General features: G+C 39.1%; 1 protein-coding gene across 7 annotated transcripts in view; it reads left to right on the top strand.

Annotated features, from left to right (window-relative positions):
- pigs (pickled eggs) overlaps window positions 1-27023 on the top strand; it is a 618878-nt gene that overhangs the window by 571144 nt on the left and 20711 nt on the right. For all 7 annotated transcript variants that reach the window (XM_067782653.1, XM_067782648.1, XM_067782649.1 and 4 more), the window contains 2 exons: window positions 121-228; window positions 12966-13156. In XM_067782653.1, coding sequence (XP_067638754.1) covers window positions 121-228; window positions 12966-13156 — 299 coding nt within the window. The remainder of the gene's footprint in view (window positions 1-120; window positions 229-12965; window positions 13157-27023) is intronic.

Raw genomic sequence — 27023 nt, 5'->3', positions numbered from 1 at the left:
TGGGATTGTATCTCATTGACAAGTAATTGCAATATCTTAGCACGCAAATTATTTAAAAATATGAATGTATGTGTGTAATTATACCCATTTACTTACTTTCGTTTTCTCTGTCACTTGCAGGTCAAAGATTTGGTGGAGAAATGTACTTGCCCATCACAATTCCCAATGGTACGCGTGTCGGAGGGAAAATACAGAATCGGAGATACCAAAGTTTTGATTTTCGTACGAGTAAGTAAACTTTAAAGAATATTGTACAGGACTTGTTTATACTGTGTTATTGAGATTTCCTAGGAAACCCCTTACTGGCACAGAGAGGATTTGTTGTTGTTGTTGTTATAGCAGTGCTTCGCCACATCCAATAGGTGCGACCAATCACAAATTGCCATCAATGTCCTCTAACGGGAGTCCAAGGAAACTTGCAGTTTCAACAGGGGTGGACCATAATGAGAGGGGTGTTAGAGGCGTTGGTTCCACATTACAAGTAAAGAGATGGTTGGTGTCATGTGGGGACACATTGCAAGCGGGGCATACATTTTGTATTTCGGGGTTGATTCTGGATAGGTAAGCGTTTAACCTGTTACAGTATCCAGATCGAAGTTGAGCTAGAGTGACTCGCGCTTCCATGGGGAGTATGCGTTCCTCTTCCGCAAGTTTTGGGTATTGTTCTTTGAGTACTGGATTCACCGGGCAATTCCTGGCATAAAGGTCCGACGCCTGTTTGTGGAGTTCGCTGAGGGCCTGCTTGTGCTTTTTTACTTCATACGGCTGAGTTCTCAGGTGCCGTATTTCCCCATAATGCTTACGGAGATGACTCCTTAAGCCCCAGGGCGGTGTTGGCTCATCAGTCAGATGTCTGTTTGGATGCACAGGTTTCTGGGTATTCAAAAAGAACTGTTTGGTTAGCATCTCATTTCTCTCCCTGATGGGAAGTATTCTCGCCTCATTATGTAGATGGTGTTCTGACGACATAAGAAGACGACCCGTGGTGGTTCTGAGGGCTGTATTGTGGGAGGCCTCTAGCTTCATATCGGGGACGCGTAGCATGCAATCGGCTGGCCAGTTGCTTTGTAAGTGGTAATGAGTGTTTCTTTATCTTTTCCCCAAGTACTGCCAGCAAGAGGATTGGGGATTTTATTTCGGCTCTCTCACCACGATCTACATTTTGGTGACCATGTAGCCGCAATTGTACCGAAAATCCAGAGCCGTAATAAAATCATTAAATCTCTTGCTGGCAGTACTTGGGGTAAAGATAAAGACAGTGTAACCCCATTTAATTTGTTGTGTCCCACCCACAGAGAGGAGTAATTTTTATGTATTCTACACCAACTTTATGTGTTCTACACCATCTACCCTTTTTTGGCCTGAAGGGTTTAAATTTATTATGAACAAAGTGTAAACGTAAGCAAAGGTGGTTCGAATCATGTTTGACACTATGAAAGAACTATAAACATTCTTTCGAATTAAACTAAATTCTTAGAAAATAATTCTTGCTCTTGAGCAAAACACGATGGAAGGGGCGACAAGGCTATTGTGGAAGAACTTGTCACAATTCCCTTTTGCGAAACGAACGTTCGTTATGCTAAGCGATCATACGAAAACAGCTGATTCTTACGTAACGGTAACATACTGTGACGACTATGAGTGACACTAAGTGATACACATCCCTAGTCTGATGCTAAGTAAATAAAGTCACAACAACAATAAAGCAGACAGTCACTTGTATCGACATAAACGAATCAATCACTATGTCTACACCAGGGATGGGCGTTATCAACAAATTTGAATAACCATTGACGAAAAAATAAAAAATAAATTTTTATTCATTATTCAAGAAAACTTGAGTGATGAATAACATGTTATTTTTTATTCAAGCATTTCTTGAATAATGAATAACATTTTCTCGTTATTCAAAATATTCTGATTGATGATAACCGCTCAATCTTATTTTTGCAAAATTTAAATAAAGAGTTGACTTATTATTCCTTATTTACAAAATATGGAATAACAATAAAATTTTAGTTTTTATTCAGTTATCCAAAAATCATTCAAGGTTCGAATCGAGCTCAAGGCCAGAACAATAATTTTTTTCTAATGATAATTATTGTTATTTTTTAGTTTTTCTAAATTTGAAAAATTGTATTTTGTTTTTGGAATAGTAAGTAGAAATATTTTCAGACAACCTGCCATAGCTGCGCAGATAGATCCACTTCGAAGGGTGCTAAGCCTTCATCATCAATACGCTTTAGGCATGCTGCGCTAACCATTTAGCTATACAGCGGTGGTTTGTTTGACTGGCAAATTTGCTACTTCTATTCCTTTTTACCAACTACATTTATTCAGTGTTGCACCATCTGGTGCAAATCACTGATAATGCTGGATTTTTGTTTATTGTCAATTACTTTGTTTGACATTCCCAAGTGCTCATCGTTTGTTAACAATTGTTTTTGTTTTTATCGGCCTATTGATAAATCATTCAAGGTTCGAATCGAGCTCAAGGCCAGAACAATAATTTTTTTCTAATGATAATTATTGTTATTTTTTAATTTTTCTAAATTTGAAAAATTGTATTTTGTTTTTGGAATAGTAAGTAGAAAATTTTTCAGACAACATGCCATAGCTGCGCAGATAGATCCATTTCGAAGGGTGCTAAGCCTGCATGCCTAAAGCGTACTGATGATGAAGGCTTAGCACCCTTCGGAATCTTTTTCCGGATCGCGAGAGAGCCCTTGGAATGGACCCCAATAGGCCCCGGGAGGATCCGCAGGGTTTCCCAGAAATTACCCCCCAACCGCCCCCAAAAAACCCCACGAATACTCCCCAAAATCATCTCAATATTACCCTAAGAAACTTCAGAACTACACACGAACTGGTTACGCATATGGGTATATTTTCCGGACAACTCGATGGTTTATTTTTTTATTTTTGGATAACTGAATAAAAACTAAAATTTTATTATTTATTTAATAATTTGGGAAAAATTTGAACAACGTGACATCAGGACGGACAAGGCGACAGCTGTTTCGATTATACCTTGTAAATCTCTTCAAAGCCTTTGAAGAGATTTACAAGGTATGAAGGCTTTGAAGAGATTTACAAGGTATAATCGAAACAGCTGTCGCCTTGTCCGCCCTGATGTCACGTTGTTCAAATTTTTCCCAAATTATTAAATAAATTATAAAAATTAAAAAAAAAAAAAAAAAAAAAAAAAAAAATTGCTTCAAATAAATGTTTTCATACATTTAAAAAAAGCAATATGGGCAATCCCCGATTATTAAAAATCATACTAAAATTTTATTGTTATTCCTTATTTTGTAAATAAGGAATAACTCAACTCTTTATTCAAATTTTGCAAAAATAAGAATGAGCGGTTATCATCAATCAGAATATTTTGAAAAACGAGAAAATGTTATTCATTATTCAAGAAATGATGAATAATTTTTTATTTTTTATTTTGATTTGTTTCATTTCAAAATGACTCAACCCTGGTCTACACATATGTAGGTACACGCAGCTGAGAAGCAAAGCACAACCATATGCAGACATCTTATTTGAGATGCTCCTAAATGTAGGCAATTATAATTGTGGAAGTGTCGCTCACACATACAAGCATGGGGTATGAGAGAAGCTATAAAATCGTGCAATTTTAGTTATAGCTGAAAAGTTTGAGAGCTCATGGACAATGCTAGTAGATTCTAGAAGATGCGAACGAAGAAACCAGAGAGTATAAAAGGCCGCAGATGTAGAGGCGCTGGAATTCAGTTTGATTTGAGTTGTCAAGCAGTTACGACTAAGACGATATCTAGCGAGCAATAGCTGTATTTGAAAGTCAGTTTGCTTTAAGCTATCAGTTTGGTTATTAAGCTATTCGTTGCACAGTTTGAGTGTTATTGTGAAGTATTTTAATAAAGGCCATTTTTCCATTATTCAATATTGGAGTTATTTATTCAACAGTTTAGCGATACGAACCTAGCAAGAGGACTGCAAATAAGAGGATTTGCAGAAAATTCGTTACAATTGGTGTCAGAAGAGGAATTGTTGAATAAATTCCAGAGGACAACAAGGACATGGCAAAGTTAAGTGAATTGAAGTTCCAGCAACTAAAGAAGGAGTTGGAGAGCGGCGTTAAACTTGAACTTCAGGCACGACTACGAGAGGCAATGGAAGCAGAAGGAATTGATGTGGAAGAGTATGACTTTCATCTTGATGGCGAGGAAATAACAAAAATGGAAGAAACACCGCAGACAATGGCGAACACAGACCTGAACATGATATTGGCTGCAATATCGGCACAAATGTCCGAAATGTCATTACAAATATCTACCAACATGTCATCACAATTGGAATCACAGGAGACACGCATAACATCGAAGATTGAAGCACAAGAAACGCGTATGTCAGGAATGTCGACACAGATTACATCGAAGATTGAAGCACAAGACACGCGTATGGCAGAAATGTCGACACAGATTACATCAAAGATGGAGACACAACTGAAAGAACAAGAGCCACGCATAACAGTACAACTCGAAGCGCAAGAGGCGCGTATATCATCAAAACTCGAAGCACGTATGGACGAGAAAATAACGCAGTTTGAGAAAAAAATCGAAGCCGAGGTGGATGCTTTGAGAGGTCGTATACAAGAATTGCAATTAAACCGCCCAGCTGTTTCAGCAAGCAATCCAAAGGTAAAAACACCATCCTTTGACGGTTCTGTTCCTATCCAGGTCTTTAAGCTAAAGTTTGAGAAGACCGCAGCAGTGAACAACTGGAATGGTGAAGATAAAGTTGCTGCACTGTTCATGGCGTTGAAAGGGCCTGCAGCTGAGATTTTACAAACCATTCCAGAGGGCGAACGGAACTGTTATGAAGCATTGATGGGCGCTCTAGAGAGACGATACGGAACTGAGCATAGGAGACAGATATACCAAATGGAGTCGCTGAACCGCTTCCAGAGGCCTGGTGAAACATTGCAAGAGTTTGCGTCGGATATTGAAAGGCTAGCACATTTAGCGAATGCGGGCGCACCCGTGGAATACACTGAACGGGTAAAGATTCGGAGCTTTATAAATGGCATACGGGACGTCGAAACAAAGCGAGCTACCTACGCAAACCCAAAGCCAACATTCGCAGAAATGGTGTCACAAGCTCTGATTCAGGAAACAGCGTCGTTTCTGTGTAAGCCAGTTTTCAAAGCACGCCGTGTGGAAGTAGAAAGACCAGAGTGGGTAGACGCAATATTGGAGGCGTTGAAAGGATCGCAAAAGCGGAGTGAAAAAGTTACCAAATGCTTCAAATGCGGGAAGTCCGGTCACGTTGCACGTCATTGCGATCTTGGTCCTAATAGTTCCAACAATGGGGGTGGCCGTAAACGCAAAGCTGGAGGAAATGAGCAAGAGCGTGTCGGATGTAAAGAACGAAAACTTGCCCCGGCTATTGAATGTCCTGTGATATCTGTGTCGCAAATTGGAAGGAAATCAAACAGTCTTATCGTCAGAGAGAATGTGGATGGCAAGGATTGTGTACTGACTGTAGATACGGGCGCATCTCATTCCTTGATCCGATCTGACTTGGTCAACAGGAGAGTAAAACCGTTACCTGGAGCGAGGTTGCGTACGGTCACTGGCGAGTATAACCAAGTCCGGGGTGAAGTCTTAATTGGGAAGGTCATGATTTTACACAAATTCGTTGTGGCGGAGATTGTTGATGAAGTTATATTGGGAGTGGATTTCTTGGTTGATGACATCAAGATCGATATGCAGAGAAGGGTGATGCATTATGAGATCCAAGATGTGCCACTTAACTTCAGTTTGGAAAGTCAAGGAGGGTGGATCGAGCAAGGGTTGATGGATCGAATGGGCCAAGTGGTGCGAAATCAGGGGTACATGCGAGAGAAGCACTGGCATTGACAAGCCCTAATGGACGCACTAAAACGACTGAAAGAATTTTCCAGAAAGAATGCAAGGGTGGTTTCAAGCCAGCGCGTACTACTGTTGTGAAACGTCAAGACGATACTGATGATGCAAAGTCAATCCGTCAAAATCAAGCTCTGCGAAGTAGTTCTTCATTGGCCAAGCAACAGAGTGCGAGGGAACGATCCGGGAAAATGAGTGGTAAGATGAAATACAGGTACGACAAGGAAAATAATTCAGAAGATTTCCGAGAGGGAGATTTGGTACTGCTATACAACCACCACCGACAGAAAGGTGTTCCATCCAAATTTCGGTGCAGTTGGGAAGGCCTGTACAAAGTTGTGAAGAAGATCAGTGACACCATCTACCGCATACAAACCATTGGGAAACCTCGATGTAGAAGAGTGGTTCAATTGGAGATGCTAGCAGCGTTTAGATCGGGAGACTTGTCTGATCGGGACGATCAGACTTAGGTGGAGGGCAGTGTGACGGCTATGAGTGACACTAAGTGATACTCACATCCCTAGTCTGATGCTAAGTAAATAAAGTCACAACAACAATAAAGCAGACAGTCACTTGTATCTACATAAACGAATCAATCATTATGTCTACACATATGTAGGTACACGCAGCTGAGAAGCAAAGCACAACCATATGCAGACATCTTATTTGAGATGCTCCTAAATGTAGGCAATTATAATTGTGGAAGTGTCGCTCACACATACAAGCATGGGGTATGAGAGAAGCTATAAAATCGTGCAATTTTAGTTATAGCTGAGAAGTTTGAGAGCTCATGGACAATGCTAGTAGATTATAGAAGATGCGAACGAGGAAACCAGAGAGTATAAAAGGCCGCAGATGTAGAGGCGCTGGAATTCAATTTGATTTGAGTTGTCAAGCAGTTACGACTAAGACGATATCTAGCGAGCAATAGCAGTATTATTTTGAAAGTCAGTTTCCTTTATGCTATCAGTTTGGTTATTAAGCTATTCGTTGCACAGTTTGGTGTTATTGTGAAGTATTTTAATAAAGGCCATTTTTCCATTATTCAATATTGGAGTTATTTATTCAACAGTTTAGCGATACGAACCTAGCAAGAGGATTGCAAATAAGAGGATTTGCAGATGGTTGTGCTTTGCTTCTCAGCTGCGTGTACCTACATATGTGTAGACATAATGATTGATTCGTTTATGTAGATACAAGTGACTGTCTGCTTTATTGTTGTTGTGACTTTATTTACTTAGCATCAGACTAGGGATGTGAGTATCACTTAGTGTTACTCATAGTCGTCACACTGGTGTCAGAAGTGGGATCCGAACCCACGCCTACAAAGTTCGTTACAATACGATATGAGATTATATATGACTATGATGGAATGAATATTCAACAGTTCTCACCCCTCTGACGTTTTCCCTTATTCTGCCAAGTTCGGCATGTATATTTTAGCGGGTTGTCGATCATACACAACTGCCTTTGAATTCTACTACGAGCGGAGTAGATTTTAATATGCTTTAAAATATATAATAATATATACGAGCTGCTACCAGAATTTTATAGACAAAAAAATTAAAGCAACTTTGTATTCCATAACAGAATATAGAAAAAAGTTTGCAGAAAATAATTTCTTTGAAGAATTTGTACGAAAAATTAAAAATAAAAATTTATCACTTTTGTAATACACATAAATAGTGGTAAATAGATTCTCCGAAAAAGTGAGGTTATGTTGTTGACATCACCTTTATTGTTGCATTATGATCTATGACTAACTATCGACACATGGTGGAATCGCCAGGTGAGTCTGCCGACTCTGATCGATAGTAGCTTTAGCATATCTAAAGAGGCACTGCTAAGCTCTAATCAGTTCGTTGACTTTGGGCTTCAGTCTTTCGAACAATATCCTATATAGAACGTTATATACATGGATTGGTCAAAGCATACTTAAGTTAAAATCTGGTGACATGTTTGAACAGTTCGGCTGATAGTCCGTCGTAATCTGAACGCATTATTCTTCTTTTGCCGGGATATTGTCATGCTCACTTTTATTAATATTGTCACGGATATTAGCATCACTAAGCTATACCATCACTAAGGCCATGCTAAGCGATATTTACGTCAATAATCAAATCATGTATACACATATATAAGGCAGCTGAGAGATGTCACACATAGATGCATTTACTTATACGCCTATGTGCGCGCGAGAGACTGTAAACTACAAACATTCACATCAATAATTCAATCTTTATGTATCTACATAAACGAATAAATAATTGCGTCTACACATATGTACCATGTTCGAATACGAGCAGCGGGGAGCAATGCGCAAACACATGCATATAGCTGAGAAGTTTGAGAGCTCATGGACAATGCTAGTAGATTCTGGAAAAATGCGAACGAGGAAACCAAAGGGTATAAAAGGCAACAGATGTAGAGGCGCTGTAATTCAGTTTGAGTTGAGTTATCAATCAGTTATTGATTAAGCACGCGATCTGGCGGCCAATAGTAGAGTTTGATTTGAGTTGTCAAGCAGTTACGACTAAGACGATATCTAGCGAGCAATAGCAGTATTATTTTGAAAGTCAGTTCATTTTAGTTATCAGTTTGGTTATTAAGCTATTCGTTGCACAGTTTGAGTGTTATTGTGAAGTATTTTAATAAAGGCCATTTTTCCATTATTCAATATTGGAGTTATTTATTCAACAGTTTAGCGATACGAACCTAGCAAAAGGGCAAATAAAAGGATTTGCAGCAAATTCGTTACAATTGGTGTCAGAAGAGGAATTGTTGAATAAATTCCAAAGGACAACAAGGACATGGCAAAGTTCAGTGAATTGAAGATCCAGCACCTAAAGAAGGAGTTGGAGAGCCGTGCATCGAATACAAGCGGCGTTAAACTTGAACTTCAGGCACGGCTACGAGAGGCAATGGAAGCAGAAGGAATTGATGTGGAAGAGTATGACTTTCATCTTGATGGCGAGGAAATAACAAAAATGGAAGAAACACCGCAGACAATGGCGAACACAGACTTGAACATGATTTTGGCTGCAATATCTGCTCAAACATCGACAGTGGCTTCTCAACTGGAATCGCAAAAGACAGATATAACATCTCAACTGGCATCTCAACTAGAAGAACAGAAGACGTATATGGTATCCCAACTGGAATCGCAGGAAACCCGTATAACATCACAATTGGAAGAACAGAAGACATATATGGCATCCCAACTGGAATCGCAGGAGACACGCATAACATCAAAGATGGAAGAACAAGAGGAGCGCTTATCATTGCAGGTGGCACAAATGTCTTCACAGTTAGAAGCACAGGAAGCAAGGGTAACATCAAAGCTGGAATGCAGGATGCAAAAATCGCTCAATTTCAGGCAGAAGTCGATGATTTGAAGGGTCGTATGGAGCAGTTACAATTAAATCGTCCAGCAGTTGCAGCGAGTAATCCAAAGGTAAAAACACCATCCTTTGACGGTTCTGTTCCTTTCCAGGTCTTTAAACTACAGTTTGAGAAGACCGCAGCAGTGAACAACTGGAATGCGGAAGATAAAGTTGCTGCACTGTTCGTGGCATTGAAAGGGCCTGCAGCGGAAATCTTACAGACGATTCCAGAGTACGAACGGAACAGTTATGAAACATTGATGGCTGCTGTAGAACGACGTTATGGAAGCGAGCATAGGAAAAAGATATTCCAAATTGAGTTGCAAAACCGTCACCAAAGAGCGAATGAGACTTTGCAGGAGTTTGCCTCGGATGTTGAAAGGTTAGCTCATCTCGCAAATGCGGACGCACCCGTGGAATACACTGAAAGGGTAAAGATTCAGAGCTTTATAAATGGCATACGAGATGTGGAAACGAAGCGGGCTACATATGCGAATCCAAAACTAACATTTGCTGAAGCGGTATCGCATGCTCTGATTCAGGAAACAGCGTCGCTTCTGTGTAAGCCAGTTTTCAAAGCACGCCGTGTGGAAGTTGAAAGGCCAGAGTGGGTAGACACAATTTTGGAAGCACTGAAGGGATCTCAACAGAAGAATGCCGGAGTTATTAAATGTTTCAAGTGCGGCAACCCAGGTCACATTGCACGTCATTGCGATCTTGGCCCTAATAATTCCAACAATGTGGGTGGCCGTAAACGCAAAGCTGGCGGAAATGAGCAAGAGCGTGTCGGATGTAAAGAACGAAAACTTGCCCCGGCTATTGAATGTCCTGTGATATCTGTGTCGCAGATTGGAAGGAAATCAAGCAGTCTTACCATCAGAGGGAATGTGGATGGTAAAGAGCGTGTACTGACTGTAGATACGGGGGCATCTCATTCCTTGATCCGATCTGATTTGGTCTACAGGAGAGTAAAGTCATTACCTGGAGCAAGGTTGCGTACGGTCACAGGCGAATATAATCAAGTCCAAGGCGAAGTGGTATGTGAGGTATTAATTGGAAAAGTCATGGTTCTACACAAATTCATTGTGGCGGAGATCGTTGATGAAGTCATATTGGGAGTGGACTTTCTGGTTGACCATGACGTCAGGATCGATATGCGGAGAAAAATTATGCGCTATAAGAATCAGGACATACCACTTAACTTTAGTTTGGAAAAAGGGTTCAGCAGTAATCGGGTACTGGTGGAAAAGACTCGACAAAGACCACGAAAGTCAAAGGCACGGATTGATAGATCGAATGGGCCAAATAAATCAAAATCAAAAGTACCTGCGAGAGAAACACTGGCATTGACAAAACCTAAAAGACGCAGGAAAACGAAGCAACGAATTTCCGAGAAAGAATGCGAGGGTAGTTTCAAGCCGGAGCGCACTACTGTTGTGAAATGTGGGAACGATACCGATTATGCAAAGCAAATCCGTCCAGCGCAAGCTCTACGAAATGGTTCATTGACCAAACAACAGAGTGTGAAGGAACGGCCCAGGGTAACGAGTAGTAAGATGAAACACTGACATGACAAGAACTTTAATTCGGAAGGTTTCTTGGCGGGAGATTTGGTAATGTTAAACAACCCTCACCGGCGGAAAGGTGTTCCAGCCAAATTTCGGTGCAGTTGGGAAGGCCCGTACAAAGTTGTGAAGAAGATCAGTGATACCATCTACCGCATACAAACCATTGGGAAACCACGGATTAGAAGAGTGGTACATTTGGAGATGCTAGCGGCAGTTAGATCGGGAGATTTCTGATCGAGACGATCAGACTTAGGTGGAGGGCAGTGTCACGGATATTAGCATCACTAAGCTATACCATCACTAAGGCCATGCTAAGCGATATTTACGTCAATAATCAAATCATGTATACACATATATAAGGCAGCTGAGAGATGTCACACATAGATGCATTTACTTATACGCCTATGTGCGCGCGAGAGACTGTAAACTACAAACATTCACATCAATAATTCAATCTTTATGTATCTACATAAACGAATAAATAATTGCATCTACACATATGTACCATGTTCGAATACGAGCAGCGGAGAGTCAATGCGCAAGCACATGCATATAGCTGAGAAGTTTGAGAGCTCATGGACAATGCTAGTAGATTCTGGAAAAATGCGAACGAGGAAACCAAAGGGTATAAAAGGCAACAGATGTAGAGGCGCTGTAATTCAGTTTGAGTTGAGTTATCAATCAGTTATTGATTAAGCACGCGATCTGGCGGCCAATAGTAGAGTTTGATTTGAGTTGTCAAGCAGTTACGACTAAGACGATATCTAGCGAGCAATAGCAGTATTATTTTGAAAGTCAGTTCATTTTAGTTATCAGTTTGGTTATTAAGCTATTCGTTGCACAGTTTGAGTGTTATTGTGAAGTATTTTAATAAAGGCCATTTTTCCATTATTCAATATTGGAGTTATTTATTCTACAGTTTAGCGATACGAACCTAGCAAAAGGGCAAATAAAAGGATTTTCAGCAAATTTGTTACAATATGATAAAACGTTGAGGGTACCATCATCATCATCATTAATTGGCACTTAACCGCCTAAGCAATTTGGCTGTTTCGTATCAAGTCACGCCAGCTATCCCTGTTTCGCGATAACTGACGCCAATTGCGAGAATCAAGGGAGTTCAAGTCTCCCTCCACCTGCCTCTCCCAACTCAGTAGAGATATCCCCCCTCCTCTGCTTCTATCTGAAATACTTTCTTGGTCGGAGCGCCTTCGTTAATTCGCATAACATGGCCTAGCCAACCCCAAGTCTTTGGGTTTTTCTTCGCTGCGTAAATCTACTGGAGCTCATCATTATGGCTCCTTCAATACTCGCCGTCGGCATCACGGATAGGACCATAAGTCTTCCGGAGAAATTTTCTCTCGAAAAGTCCAAGGATCATCTAATATTCTCTCGACTCCATCTATGATTCCGAGCTATACATCAGGACTGGTAAGCGATTTGTAGAGCGTGATTTTTGTTCGTCGAGGAAGGACTTTATTCTTCAATTGCCTTCTCAGTCCAAAGCAGCATTTTTTGGCAAGAGTTATTCTCTGTTTAAATTCTAAGCTGACAAAGCTCAAATAGACGAAATTTTTCACAGTCTCGAATTTATATCCGCCAACATTGAAGTAGCTGCCAAGGCGGAAATGCGCCGATTCTTTCTTCAATTAAGTTTTAAGTTACTTCCCGGAGAGATAGAGACTTGAAACTAGGAACAAATATGAACCCGATGGTAATTTAACACGAGGAAAACAACTTTGCTGGGTGGTCCGGGGATCGTGAGAATTCTGAAAAACATCCGAACTTAGAAATGTTGCTTTGGAGTTTTAAGGAACTTCCCGATATAACAGAGATCTGAACTGAACGAAGGTTTGGGCTTTACTAGGTTGTAATATTTAGGATGAAAAAGTTTTCTGCATGAGACAGGGATCGAGATATTAAGAGGTTTTAAAATGTACAGATTTCAAAAAGATTTGGGAGCCAAATGGCTGCAATCGTCAAAAAATGTGTCAGTCGGGCAAACCTCTTGTGATTGAATCATAGTCTATTTATAGCACATTTTTTATTTTTTTTTTTATTTAAATAATTTACTTGAATTTGCATTTGTTACCCTGCTTTAGATTCTACGCTCTCATGTCATGGTACGTGTTGGCGGTGGATGGGATACTCTGTCGCATTATTTGGACAAGCATGATCCTTGTCGTTGCAAAGCGCAGCATCGTTCGTCTATAGCGGCTCGTCTAATACCACGCACCACTAATCAAACCAACGGTGGCATTGAGCTGCATAAAGCACAAGTGATTTACGAACGGTGAGTATGGAGCAAACAAAAACACATTCAAACAAAATGTGTTGCCCACAGGCAACATTATATTTACAAGCATATACGAACATAAGTCCCTCTATTTTTTCGACCTGCAGTTCACTAATAGGCGGCCGACATGGTGTGGTGGTAACGTGCTTCGCCTACCACACCGAGGAACCTGGATTCACGCAAAGCAACATCAGAATTTTAAAAACATTTTTTTTTTTTTCAATTAGAAGGAAGTCGATCTAAGCGGGGACTCCGCTCGGCAGTTATTTGACAAGCACTTCGAGAGTATTACTGCCATGAAAAGCTGCTCAGTGAAAATTCATCTGCCTTGCAGATGATGTTGTTGTGTTAACAGTGCTTCGCCCCATTCAATGGGCACGACCACTCACAAATTTTCATCAAGGTCCTCTAACGGGAGTCCAAGGAAACTGGCAGTTTCAACAGGGGCAAATTGGTGCGTGATGCGTAGGTTCCACATTACAATTGAAAAGATAGTTGGTGTCATGTGAGGACACATCGCATGTAGGACATACATTACGTATGTCGGGGTTGATTCTCGACAAATAAGGTTTAACCTGTTACAGTATCCACAACGAAGTTGGGCCAGGGTGACTCGTGTCTCCCTTGCTAGTGTGCTTTCTTCTCCTGAAGAGTAGGACATCGTATATTAATAACAGGGTTCACCGGGCGCGTCCTGGCGATTCTGTGTGGATTTTGCTTAGGGCCTCCTAATGCTTGTATGGAGCAAACGGCTGTGTTGGCAGGTGCCGGATCTCGTCATAGTGCTTATGGATATGTTCGCTTAACCCCCGTGAAGGTAGGGCCAGATCAAGAAGTTGTTTGCTAGGATGTCCTGGTTTGCGACAGTTTAGCAAAAACTGCATGTTCAGTATTTCGAAGTGCTGTTTAATGTTGAGCTATTTGGCCTCACTATGTAGGTGGTGTTCGGGGGTCATAAGGAGACATCCCATGGCAGTTCTGATTGCAGTATTTTGACAAGCATGTAGCCTTTTCCAGTATGTGTTTTTAAGACTAGGCGACCAAGCTGGTGACGCGTAGCACGTGAGGGGCCGGCCAATTGCTTTATACGTGGTTAGCAATGTTTCTTTACATAAGATACAACTTCGGTGGCATGCGCCTTTAAGGTCAGATTATTATCGAACGTTACCCCTAAAATCTATGGGTGACTGACAGTCGGTAGCATAGGAAATGATTGTAACTCCTTCTGATGGGGAAGGGAGTTTTGATATGTAGAAATTAAACAGAATCGGGGATAGGACACCACCCTGTGGTACCCCCTGTTTAATTTTCCTCGGCTTTGACATTTCGTACCAAAATTGAACCGACACTTGCCGGCCATTCAAATAATTTGCGTTCCATCTTTTTAGACAAGGGGGCAGGTGTGAGCCTTCTATGTCTTGAAGTTTTTGGCAGGTCAAGTGCCAGGAGCACCGTGATGAAGTTTTTCCTGATATAGTCCGTAGTTTATCTGAGTGTTTATGGCGTTTAACGTGGTGATAGTGCTAGGCATTTTATGGAAGCCATGTTGGTGGGTGGCTAGGCAAAGATTCGCCGTGAAATGAGGGAACAAAACGGTTTCCAATGTCTTCGCTAGTGGCGAAAGGAGTGATATCAGTCGATATGACTCGCGCTCGTTAACTGGTTTACGAGGCTTTAGTAGTGGAATTATCCTTGCCATTTTCCATTCCGCGGGAATGACAAAGGACTTCAGCGGCAGGTTGAAAATGTGGGTTAGGTAGTTTAGGTTTTTTAGCATTGGAATGGCTATTCCGTCTTGGCCTATCGATTTAGAGGGATTGGTCTTGTGGATGGCTTCTTCAGCCTCTGTGGGGGTGATGGTAATGGGGTGCATGTCATGTTTATGTTTATATGCTCATCTGTTTGCTCGACGTCTGGCCTTTTCTACTACTTTATCATTGTGCTTTGTTGGATTGGACAAGGATTTGACTGTTGACCGCATTTTACCTACACCGGCAGAGAGGTTGCAGTTCTTTAGATGCTCCTCCCATTTGGCAAGTTTGTGTTCATTTACCAGCCGCATAGTTTCCAAGTTAAGACTCCTAACATGGGGTCTCTAGGGTCGAGTTGTCTCGCCAGGTCACGTTCTCTGACATTTTCTTAATGCACACTTTAAATAAATTACAGTATTGAAAGAGCACATGCTATTACTATATAAAGCATAAGAAAAGTGCGCCGGAGATCAACAATAACCAACTTACTCGAATTTACATCCCTAATTATGGATGGTTTTATGGATTAAAAACAAACGGATGTCATTTACACTCACTTTAGTAATTTAGCATTCGACTCTGTTAATCATGAGCTTTTATTTCTTAAACTTGATCTTCTGGGTTTTCCTAAGCGTCTTTTGATTTGGATAGCAAGTTATCTCGAAAAGAGAACTCAACGAGTTTTGTTCAAAAACAATTGTTCAAAGTCGATTAATGTAATTTCTGGTGTGCCCCAGGGTAGTCATTTGGGTCCCTTAGTTTTTACTTTGTTCATTAATGACTTACCACAAGTTATGTTATACTCTAGAACTTTAATGTATGCTGATGACGTAAAACTTTGTCACACATATTTGCGCTCAGATTCATCCAGTTTTAACCAGCTTTAGGCCGATCTTGGCTCATTTCAAAGTTGGTATTCAACAAATTTACTTTTTAGAATTGCACTGAATGCAAGCAAATGAAAATGTATCGTGTGAAACCGTTTATGGCATTTTATATATTAAATGGCACCCCTTTGGATCATATTTCTGTGATCTAGGTGTTCTTTCGGATCCGAAATTAAGTTTTATCTTACATATCTCAACTGCTTTAAACAAAGGAAAGGTGTACTAGGATTAATAAAACGATGGGCTTGAGAGTTTGATGACCCTTATTTCACCAAAATACTTTATACCTCGTTGGTACGTCCTATTCTCGAGTTCTGTTCAAGTGTCTGGTCTCAAATCTATCAACACCATATAAATTGGATTGAGTCAGTCCAAAAACAGTTTTTAATTTTTCCGCTACGAGGTCTCAACTGGGATTCAAGTCTTCATCTTCCACTTGAAACTCGTCGAATATTACTTGGTGAAATTTTCATTCATAAGCTGATAATCGGTGAGATTGACTCCCCTGATCTGGTCAGTAGACTAAATTTTGCTGTTCCTACTACGACTTTTAGACACTTTGTGCCTTTTCATTTACCTCCTTGTCGACAAAACTTTGCCAGAAATAATCCTATGCGGATTTGTTGCTCACGATATAGTGACCTGTACAAACTCTATTAGCTTCCAATGTTCATTTGCTACTTTACATACTGCCATACTCCGGCGGCCACCGTGCTCCGCCTACCACACCGAATGCTCTGGGTTCACACCCCGGGCAAAGCAACAACAAAATTTTAGAAATAAGGTTTTTCAATTAGAAGAAAATTTTTCTAAGCGAGGTCGCCACCCGGCAGTGTTTGGCAAGCACTCCGAGTGTATTTCTGCCATGAAAAGCTCTTAGAGAAAACTCAACTGCCTCGCAGATGCCGTTCGGGTCGGCATAAAACAAGTAGGTCCCGTCCGGCCAATTCGTAGGAAAAATTAAAAAGGAGCAAGACGCAAATTGGAAGAGAAGCTCGGCCTAAAATCTCTTCGGAGGTTATCGCGCCTTACATTTATTTTATTTATACTCTTGTGTTTGGCCTGATATTTTAAACGAAGTAAATAAATAATTAATTATTAACCTCGTCGCATGCAATTCGCGTGTTCCCCCTACTGGGCATCTGGCTCCTTTCTGAGCACCTCGCGTAAGCTCCCTTCTCAGCTCCTCACGATGGCCCACAGGGCACACTTATATAAATCCTTAAATAACATTGTTACTTTCTGTATATTAAAATTGAAATTGTAATGCGTATAGTTATATATAATTTACTTCAATTCTTGGCTTATAAGTTTATGTACGTTCTTTTCTTGTAATTGAATATATTATTCTTAGCAGTCGACCGCTTTGTTTTTGAGTCGACTATAATTTTAAATAAAACTAGCAGACTCGGCAGACGTTCCTCTGCCCTAAATTTCGTCTATCATTTTAATAAGCTGTTCCGTCTAACTCTGCCCTCCCCCTCTACACCTTTTCTTAATCTTTTTATTCGCTCCTCCCTCCATATTTTTCGCTTCAACATATGACTTCATCAACAATCTCTGCCACAACGAATTTGTGTAGAACCGTGACCTTTCCAATTAAGACTTCACATGCCATTTCTCCCTGTACTTGGTTATACTCGCCAGTGACCGTACGCAATCTTACTCCAGTCAATGGCTTTACTCTTCTGTTGACCAAATTAGTTCGGATCAAGGAATGAGATGCGCCCATATCTACAGTCAGTAAACGCTCCTTGCCATCCAGATATCCTCTGACGGTAAGACTACTCGATTTTCTTCCGATTTGTGATACAGATATCAGAGCACATTTAATAGCTGGAACAAGTTCTCGATCTTTACATCTGGCTCGCTCTTGCTCATCTTCTCCAGCTTTGTACTTAAGACCATTCATGATGTTGGAACCACTAGGGTCGATACCGCAATGACGTGCAATGTGACCTGGCTTCACCAGTCTTTCTATTTCCACACGGCGTGCTTTCAAAGCTGGCTTACATTGAAGCGATGCTGTTCCTGAATCAGAGCATGTAACACCATTTCCGCGAATGTTGGTTTTGGATTCGCATATTTAGCTCGTATCGTTTCGACAGCCCGTATTCCATTTATAAAGCGCTGAATTTTTACCCTCTCTGTGTATTCCACGGGTGCGTTCGCATTTGCGAGATGAGCCAATCTTTCAACATCAGGAGCAAACTCCTACAAAGTCTCATTGGTTTTTTGGTAGCGGTTTTGCAACTCTATTTGGTAGATCTGCTTCCTGTGTTCGCTTCCATATCGCCTATCTAGAGCGCTCATCAATGTTTCGTAGTTGTTCTGCTCGTACTCTGGAATAGTCTGTAAGATTTCTGGCGCAGGCCCTTTCAATGCCACGAACCGTGCAGCAACTTTATCTTCCGAATTCCAGTTGTTTACGGTTGCGGTCTTCTCAAACTGAAGCTTAAATACTGGCAAAGGTTTTACCTTTGGATTACTCGCTGAAACTGCTGGGCGATTTAGTTGCAGCTCCTGTATACGACCTCTAAATGTTTCAATCTCGGCATCGATTTTGTCCTGGAGTTGTAAAATCTTTGTATCGTATTTTTTGTATTGTATATTTTGCCCCTCCAACTTCGAGGAAATACGTCTCTCTTGCTCTTCCAGTTGTGCAGAGATCTGCGATGAAATCTGTGCTGAAATTTGCGCCGACATTTCGGATATTCGTGTCTCTTGTGCTTCAATCTTGGATCTAATCTGTGTTGACATGATTCCAGTTGGGATGCTATACTTGTCTTCTGATCTGCCAGTTGAGATGATCTTTGCGACGAAATTTCTGAAATGCGTGCCTCCTGTGCTTCCATATTGGATGTTATACGTGCCTCCTGTGATTCCAGTTGGGATACCACTGTCGATTTTGAGCAGATATCATGTTCAAGTCTGTGCTCGTAACTGTCTGCGATGTTTGGTTTTTCTCTTCCTTTTTTGTTGTTGTCTCGTCCCCATCAGGATGAAAGACATACTCGTCCACATTAATTCATTGCGACTCCATTACCTCGTAGCCGTGCTTGAAGTTCGATGTTATTGCCGGTTGTATTCAATCCACGACTCTCCAACTCCTTTTTCAGTTGCTGGATCTTTAATTCACTTAACTTTGCCATGCCCACGTTGTATTCGAAATCTTCGGAATTTATTCAACAATTCCTCTTCTGACACCAATTGTAACGAATTCTAGGGAAAATTTCGCTTATTCCAAACCCTCCGCTAACGTTCGAATCGCCAAACTGTTGAATAAATCACTCCAATATTCAGTATTGCAATATGGTCTTTATTTATTCTACTTGGGAGTAGTACAATTATATTTCGATATCACGTATTTCACAAAAGCGTGTTTAAATCAATCTGATTACTGATTTCTCAGCTTGCGCAGCTTTTATACTCTCGGTTTTGTCATTCATCCATTTCTCCTAAAGTCTAGTCATTTCGCGAACAGTTCGAGAACAATTGTATCTCAGGCTTGGTTACAAGCTATATACATGTATATTTGTAGTTCAGCGGTCCCTATTTAGTTGAATAATTATTGGCGCCACTTCACACGTATTATTATTTTCTTTCGTCGTTATTCGTATTTAGTTGTCGCTGAACAAGCAGAGTAGCAACATCGGGTGAGGCTATTCTTTATTTGCGCATTTGCGAAAAGATATTTTGCAAAAAAACGCTCATGCGCAGAATTTTCTAATGGTTTCATGTTAACAATCTATTTTGTTTAAATTTTTCCTTAGACTCAAGCAATAAAGTAGTATTTGTACGGCATATTTACGCATTACTTTTTGTGTGTTAACAAAAATGTGTACATACATCCTACCTCATTGATTTTTCATTAACAACTAAACCACTACCAATAAGATGATTTTAAATTTACTCACATAGCCACAGTTTTGATTTTGGCGACCACTGCTTTAATGTTATTGTTGTTGTGATTATTTACTAACAGCATAGTGATGCTAATATTCGCCACAATATAATAAAATAAGACAACCCTTACACATGCCTTAATCTACAATAAATCGTCATAAGATAATCTACGTGTTTTACATATGTTGCACACCTCGAAACTAGATTGTTTTTATCAAATTTTCATGTTTCTCTTTTATTTTCTGCTTCCAATTAGAGATTACACTCTAGAGCTGGAGCTTTTTGTTTGAAAAAATCCTCACCTCTAAAATGTATTCATAATTACCGATTGTCAAGGGGAAAAATTTATATGGGAAATTTAGTTATATAATGAACGATTAGGACTAAAGTACGAAAATGAAGATAATCTCGTCATATGAAAACTAGGTCTAAAATTAAATTCAATTAAAACCAAATGAAATGAAATATAATAAAATTTTATTAAAATAAAATAAATTACATTAAATTAGATTAAATTTAATGAAACTTAATTTAATTTATCGATTTGGGGTAGAACTTAGAACGGTTAACGAATTTCGAATTTTAGACTTTTGCTCACCACAACTGCTCATCCGTTTCACTGTGCGCACTATGTACATACATATGTAGTAAATGTTTTGTATAGTTCAGATTAATTAAGAGTTTGATTTCGCTGATTAATTGCAATTTATTTTTTACAGGCTGTTTATTAGAAATATTTAATGCTAAATATTAATATCGCATTTATCTCAATTGGTGTAAGTTTATACCTACAGTTGTGGGCTAATAATTGAGGAGTTGCTAAAGAGAATTTTCTTTGAAAATTAAGTTTTGAGATTTTCGTGTTTTAAACATTTGAGGTGATATAGCATTTTTGTTGTTGTAGGCTTTGTAACATTTTCTTAATATATAGTATATTTCATATATAATCTTTTCAATGTATTTGTTGCTCAAATCCATTTTTCACAATTTTCGCCAAAAATGGGAAATAAATTGGGAATAAATATTATCTTTTTGCGTATCACATAGAAGCAATAGTGGTACGTATAGGGTCGGATTAACAAGTAGGCCGAATAGGTAGTTGCCTGGGGCTCCCACTTTTAGGGGGCTCCGAAAAATGAAAACGACTTCTAAAATTTTCTTACAAACATAAAATTCTAGAGAGTGAAAGAAAAATATAATCAGAACTGAAAATAATTTTTACTCAAATAAATAAAACTCAATTGACCGCATTCAAAAGGCGACGACCGACGAACTAGACAATGTTCCTAAAAAGGACATTTCCGACTCATTTAACAAATTGTATTAGCGTGCAAAGAAGTGTATCGAAGTGAAAGGAGAGTATATAGAATAATAAAAAAGAATTGTTTTTATTTTGAAAATTTTTTTTTTTGGTACAGAGGGTGTATTTTGACTGCTATGCGCTCAGTGAATAAGTTTGTTTTTTTTGTTTGTTTGTTTGTTTTCTTTATTTTCTTATAAACATTTATAATTATACAGTATTACAATCTAAGTTAATAATTAAATAAGAAAATAGATAATGACATTAAATACTCATATTATGAGCAGTGGAAATGCCATTTCTTCCATTCGGTATTCGCTTTTTTAAAATGCTTGTGGGGCGCATTACAATAAAAAGGTACAATATATAAGATAAGCATGAGTACAGAGATTCAATGATACAACTATTATAAATACAAACAATAATTAGAGATATAAAGTTATATTTTTTTTTTTTACCATAAAAGTACATCAGATTTTAATAAACATCAAAGAATTATGAGATAGGACGCAGCAGAATTTCTATCTCCTCATGATTGAAACCAAGAAGCCATTTCTTCACTTCCCTCAGAAACGCTGGTAGCCTTCCAATAAGCTGTATCAGAGCAGGTTGTTTATTGTATAGTTTACACGAGACAACGGTGTAGAAGTTACGAAAAAGTGTGGTGCGAAATCTAGGAACTCTTACTAGAGGCAGCAATGCCCTTCTTAGATTGTGAATGTTGTAGATCGGACTTTGTGCATACCCGCTCCTTATAAAAAAAAATTTTAGAACTTTATAATAGTATAAATGTCTCATGGGAAGAATATTCAGTGTTTTGAAAAGATCTATAGAATGCGTTAGACGACCAACGTTGCACATTCTTCTGATAAGACATTTTTGTAGAATTAAAAGCGAATGAATTTTACAAGCATAGGCACCATCCCAACAACTAACACCATATTGTAATTTTGAGTGAAATAGTCCATAATAAACCATAGCCAAAACCCTATTTGAGCACAATCTTTTTAAATTATAAAAAGAGCGTACGGCTGACAGCATATAAACCTTCATAGCAGATATATGCGATGACCAACTTAAATTTTGGTCAATTATAACTCCTAAATATTTGAAATTTGAGACAATTTCGATCTTAAAGCATTTACTGACACAGTTTATTGCTTCGTTAAAACTGAGTGTAGTGCTATGCTGAGAACAATTATTAGCGCACAATTTGTGTCTCTTGCAATTGGAAGCATGAAAGATAATATCGTTCCTTGCTGGTTCCCTTCCATTTAAGTTAAAATATATTAACTTTGCTTTACTGCTTACCACGAGCTTATGGGTTGCGAACCAAGTTCTTAACAAAAAGATATCGTGGTTAATATCAGCATTAAGATTAAAAGAATTTTCTGAACCATATGCGATGGCTAGGTCATCAGCAAAGGCTGTAACTTTACCAATTAATGGCAATGAGAATACCGAATTTATGTAAATTAAAAAAAAAATTGGCCCAAGGACCGAACCCTGTAGCACACCTAAGTTTATAGATCTGGGTTCGCTTAGAATATTATTAACTTTAACTCTCTGAACTCTGCTCGTTAAGTATGACTCAAGCCAACTAAGAAAGTTACCACAAAAACCAGCCGAACTGAGCTTATTCATTAAAATACTGTGATCTACCATATCAAACGCTTTTGTTATATCTACAAAAAGACTAGCACAGCTTTTCCTTTCGTCAATTGCTTTGTAAATAGAAGAACAAAAGTCAAGAAGAGCGTCTTCAGTTGACAGTCCAGACCTAAATCCAAATTGCATTTGCAAAGTGAAAAAGCAGTTTTGAAAACGTGTGCTTTTTCGTACGTATCGTTAGTTTAGTTTCATTCCGTGAAAAGTTCAATGATTTCGAGGAAAAAAACAATACAGTTATTACCTGGTGTAGGTTATACAGAAATCGTAAAACGTACTCGTCGTAGAAAAAAAAAACAACGTAATGACGGAAATGCTTCAGAAGTAGAATTTTCGCTTCGCGATGTTTTTATGACAAAATGTTTCCTTAAAATCATCAACAATCTTTACAGTGAAAGTATATGGAAGTTTCAGAAATATTTGCATTTCTCATCAACTTTTCTCCAAGTGTTGGAGACCTCGACGAAGCATTAATTAACTTAGTTATTTTTTATTCTAGAGATTTGAAAGAATTTTCCATTGAAATGAAACAATTTTAAAGTTACGTGAACTCCAAATACACTGATGCACAAAAAACTCATAGGCGCATAATCATAGTCAAAACAAAATAGGTTTTAAATTTAGTTTCAGATTTTTTGACAGATAGCTCATAGAAAATTATGTCAAAAAGCTGCAACTAAATTTAAAATCTATTTTATTTTGACTATGATTATGCGCCATAGTCATTTGTATACGATTCTAATGGAAGATCAATTATACCTATATGACACTACTTTATTTTCGTGTATTTTTTCCTGTATTTTATCTTCAATTTTTTATCGCACTCCCTCCTAATACGGCTTCAGTACTGGTGTAAGTGTATAAGCTATATTTCAAAAAAATAGCGAAATACAAGAAAAATACAACCTAGTTCATTAAAAAAACGAGCCAGTTTGTTTTTCAAAAGTTTTTTTTGACATTCGGCCGTTTTTTCTTTATCTTTTTCTGACAAATGAAAATTTTGTTGTTAGTTTGAAAATTTGGTGCATAAAAACACAATTAAAATCAAGTTTCTTGTGAAAAAAGTGAACCATTAGAGACCGAAATAATTTGCGCGTGTCATTTGCATTGTTTTTATTGTTAAAAATGTTAATGTAAAAATAAAATGTAAAACATAAACAAAAACATGCCAAACTCACTAATTATGGGGGAATAGTGGTCTCGCTTTTTCATGATAGAAATTGTTTTTGTATTTAGAAGTTCCGATAAAGTTTCGTCAGTTTTTTTTAGCTTGGAATCCAAGCAAAAATAAAGTAGTGTCATATATGCTTTAGCCGATGTACTTCTTAACACAGCAATAGCTCTTCGGATTTTTTTAACGTTAATGACCACAAATTGTTCTGCCGAACGATACTTCTCGCAACTAAAAGAATCAAAACTGTTGAAAGATCTACAACGCGACAAGAGCGACTTGAGATGTTAGGCATACTTTGCATTGAGTCAGATTTATTGAACAAAATCTATATTGATGATATAATTAATGAATTTTCCGAAAACAAATGTAGAAAACGACATGTTTAAAATGTAGATAGTAATTTTATTGATATTATTACATTGTGACAATAAAATTTTTATGAAAGATATAAGTTTGTACTTTTCAATCGAAAAAAGAAGGGAACAGACGTGAAAAAAGGGGCCCCCAAATTGATAATTTCCTCGGGCCCTGTTGAGGGTTAATCCGGCCCTGGGTACGTCAGTGAAATTTCTACGTGCCCCACTTCCTATGTAAACAAAAAAGAAAATACATATAACAAATCAATGAATAAAGATGTAAAAAATATTTGCTGTGGCTATAAAACTGAACCTATTCTCCCTATTGAGCTCTTTTACCTAAAAAGGGATCTTTGCACCCAACTCCTTAATTGCCTTATAATTTTCATTGTCATTCGCCCTGGGATCTCTGAAATGAGAATATAAAACTGTAGCCACAATGCAACAGTTTCACCAGGATTTATCGGCCCAATTAAAATATTGTTATTTTTAAGTGTTCCCAGTGTCAAGCTGTGCTGGTTTATTAAGACAGAATAAGCGACATGCACTTATGTACGTTTCTATTCCGGGCTGTTAACCAGATCTTGTGATATTCAATTATTCGAATGGTTTGAATGCTCTTATATTCGATTTTTATAATCCGATTAGCTAAAATTGAATCCCTGGGGAATCAGCTTGCGAAGGCGAGTCATATCGACCGATTCCACTGCTTTCGCCAGTAGCGAAGACTTTGGAAACCGTTCTGCTCCCTCATTTCACTTCGAATCTCCGCCTAGCTACCCATCAACATGGCTTCCGCAAAATGCATAGCACTACCACCGCGCTAAACACCCAAATAGATTGCGAACCAGGAAAACCTCATCTCAGGACAGTGCTCGTGACACTTGACCTGTCAAAAGCTTTTGACAGCGTCGGTCGAATTCAGGAACGAAACCTCAAAAAACTAGGAGAATTAAACAGGGAGTACAACAGGGTGGTGTCCTATCCCCGCTTCTCATTAATTCCTATCCCTTCCCCACCAGAAGCATGACAACGGGACTTGGCCCTCCAATATGAGAATTAGTTTCTAGAATAAACAGCTATCTCCCCAGTCAAATTCCACGGTCTCTTTGTTTATGGCGTAGAAGGAATAGATGACGCAAATATTGGTCGTTCACTTTGATGGTGTTACGCTACCGACTGTCAGTTACCAAAAGATCTTAGGGGTAACGTTCGATAACACTCTCGCCTTCAAAGAGCATGCCATCGAAATTATATCTAAATAACAAAGTCGCAACAAAATCCTCAAGTAGCATGCCGGCAGCACGCACAATCAATTAGCCGGCCGCTCATGTGCTACGCGGAGGATGTCTTGTTATGACCCCTGAACACCATCTACATAGTTAGACAAAATAAAAATAAAAAAAATAAAAAAAAATGCTGAACAGACAGTTTTCGCTTAGTTGTCAGAAACCTGGATACCCTATCAAACAACTGCTTGAGCCCTGGCTCCAAAAGGGTTAAGGGAACAATTCCATAAGCAGTATGACGCGATCCCTCACCTGCATACAAAACCGTTTGATCCAGACAAGCATAGGGAGGCCGTAGGCAAAATCCACACCATATCGGTAAACGCCTTTGGTAGGACGCGCCCGGTGATTCATCTGATATCTTATCCTTGTCCAGAATTAACCCCGACTTACTTAGTGTATGTCTGCATGCCAAGTGTTCCCCCATATGGCACCAACCATCTTTTAAATTGTAATGTGGAACCTACGCCTCTAAAACCAATCTCCCTATCTTCCATCGCTTTTGAAACTGCTAGTTTCCTTAGACTCCCGTTAGAGAACTTTAATTACAATTTATGAGTGTTCGCCCGCATTAAATGTTGTTTTAACACAGCAACCACAACAATACCTTAAATCTTAAACTTTTCTGTACTAAATACATTGTAACAATTTTAGGTAAATTCTAATTATTTTGAACCTTCTACTATCTTTCGAATCGCTGAACTGTCGAATAAATAACTCAAATATTCAGTATAGCAATATCTCCTTTATTTACAACTCTACTGTAGTAGTAGGACTTTACAATACTCGCGTATTTCACTTTAAGCGTGTTAAAATCAAACTGATCCTCACTCCTCAGCTTGCGCTGCTTTTATACTCTCGGATACCTCGGTTACCCATTTCTCCTAAGGTCTAGACTTTTCGCGAACAGCTGCTTATTTATGTCTCTTTTATGTATCTAATATTTACGTTTCTCTTCTAGTTATATGGGTGTGTATGTGTGAGTAAGAACTTCTGCTCGTAGCAGCCGACTACATATATTCATGTATGTGAAATAATCTCTTTACTGTTATACTCTAAACCTTGTTGGGTGTTTTTGCAGCGATAATGGTAGGCAACAGGTCACAAACACTTTATGTCTAAATTTAAGCACGCTAACTTAAACAGATTTTTGTTGAATGGCTAAGCAACCAACTGCGTACTCTCACTAGGGTAGGCACCTTGTCGTTGGTGTGAGGGCTTAGCCGAACTCCATAGCGCCCAACTATGAGGCGGAGCTGTTTAGGACGGACATCTACGCCGGAGGGCGGCGGGATGTCGGTGAGCAAGAACTGCCAACCCCCTAATCCAGGGTGTTATGCGAACCGTGCCTATTGGACGATTTGCAGCCAGGGGATATATTCGGCTTTATTCGAACGGAGCCTTCCCGATACCGAGCTACCTCGGGACGTATTGATTGTCTTACCACAGTAAGGGGCGCTGCTGGGGCGGATGGTTCTTTCCCCGTATATAATACTGGATCCCTGAAGCCGCCTTGTCGAGCAGGTGGTCGTA

This window comes from Eurosta solidaginis, chromosome 4, assembly GCF_040869045.1.
Source record: "Eurosta solidaginis isolate ZX-2024a chromosome 4, ASM4086904v1, whole genome shotgun sequence".
NCBI lineage: Eukaryota > Metazoa > Arthropoda > Insecta > Diptera > Tephritidae > Eurosta > Eurosta solidaginis.
Note: the sequence above shows the minus strand (reverse complement) of the source record. Positions and strands in the feature narration are given on the sequence as shown.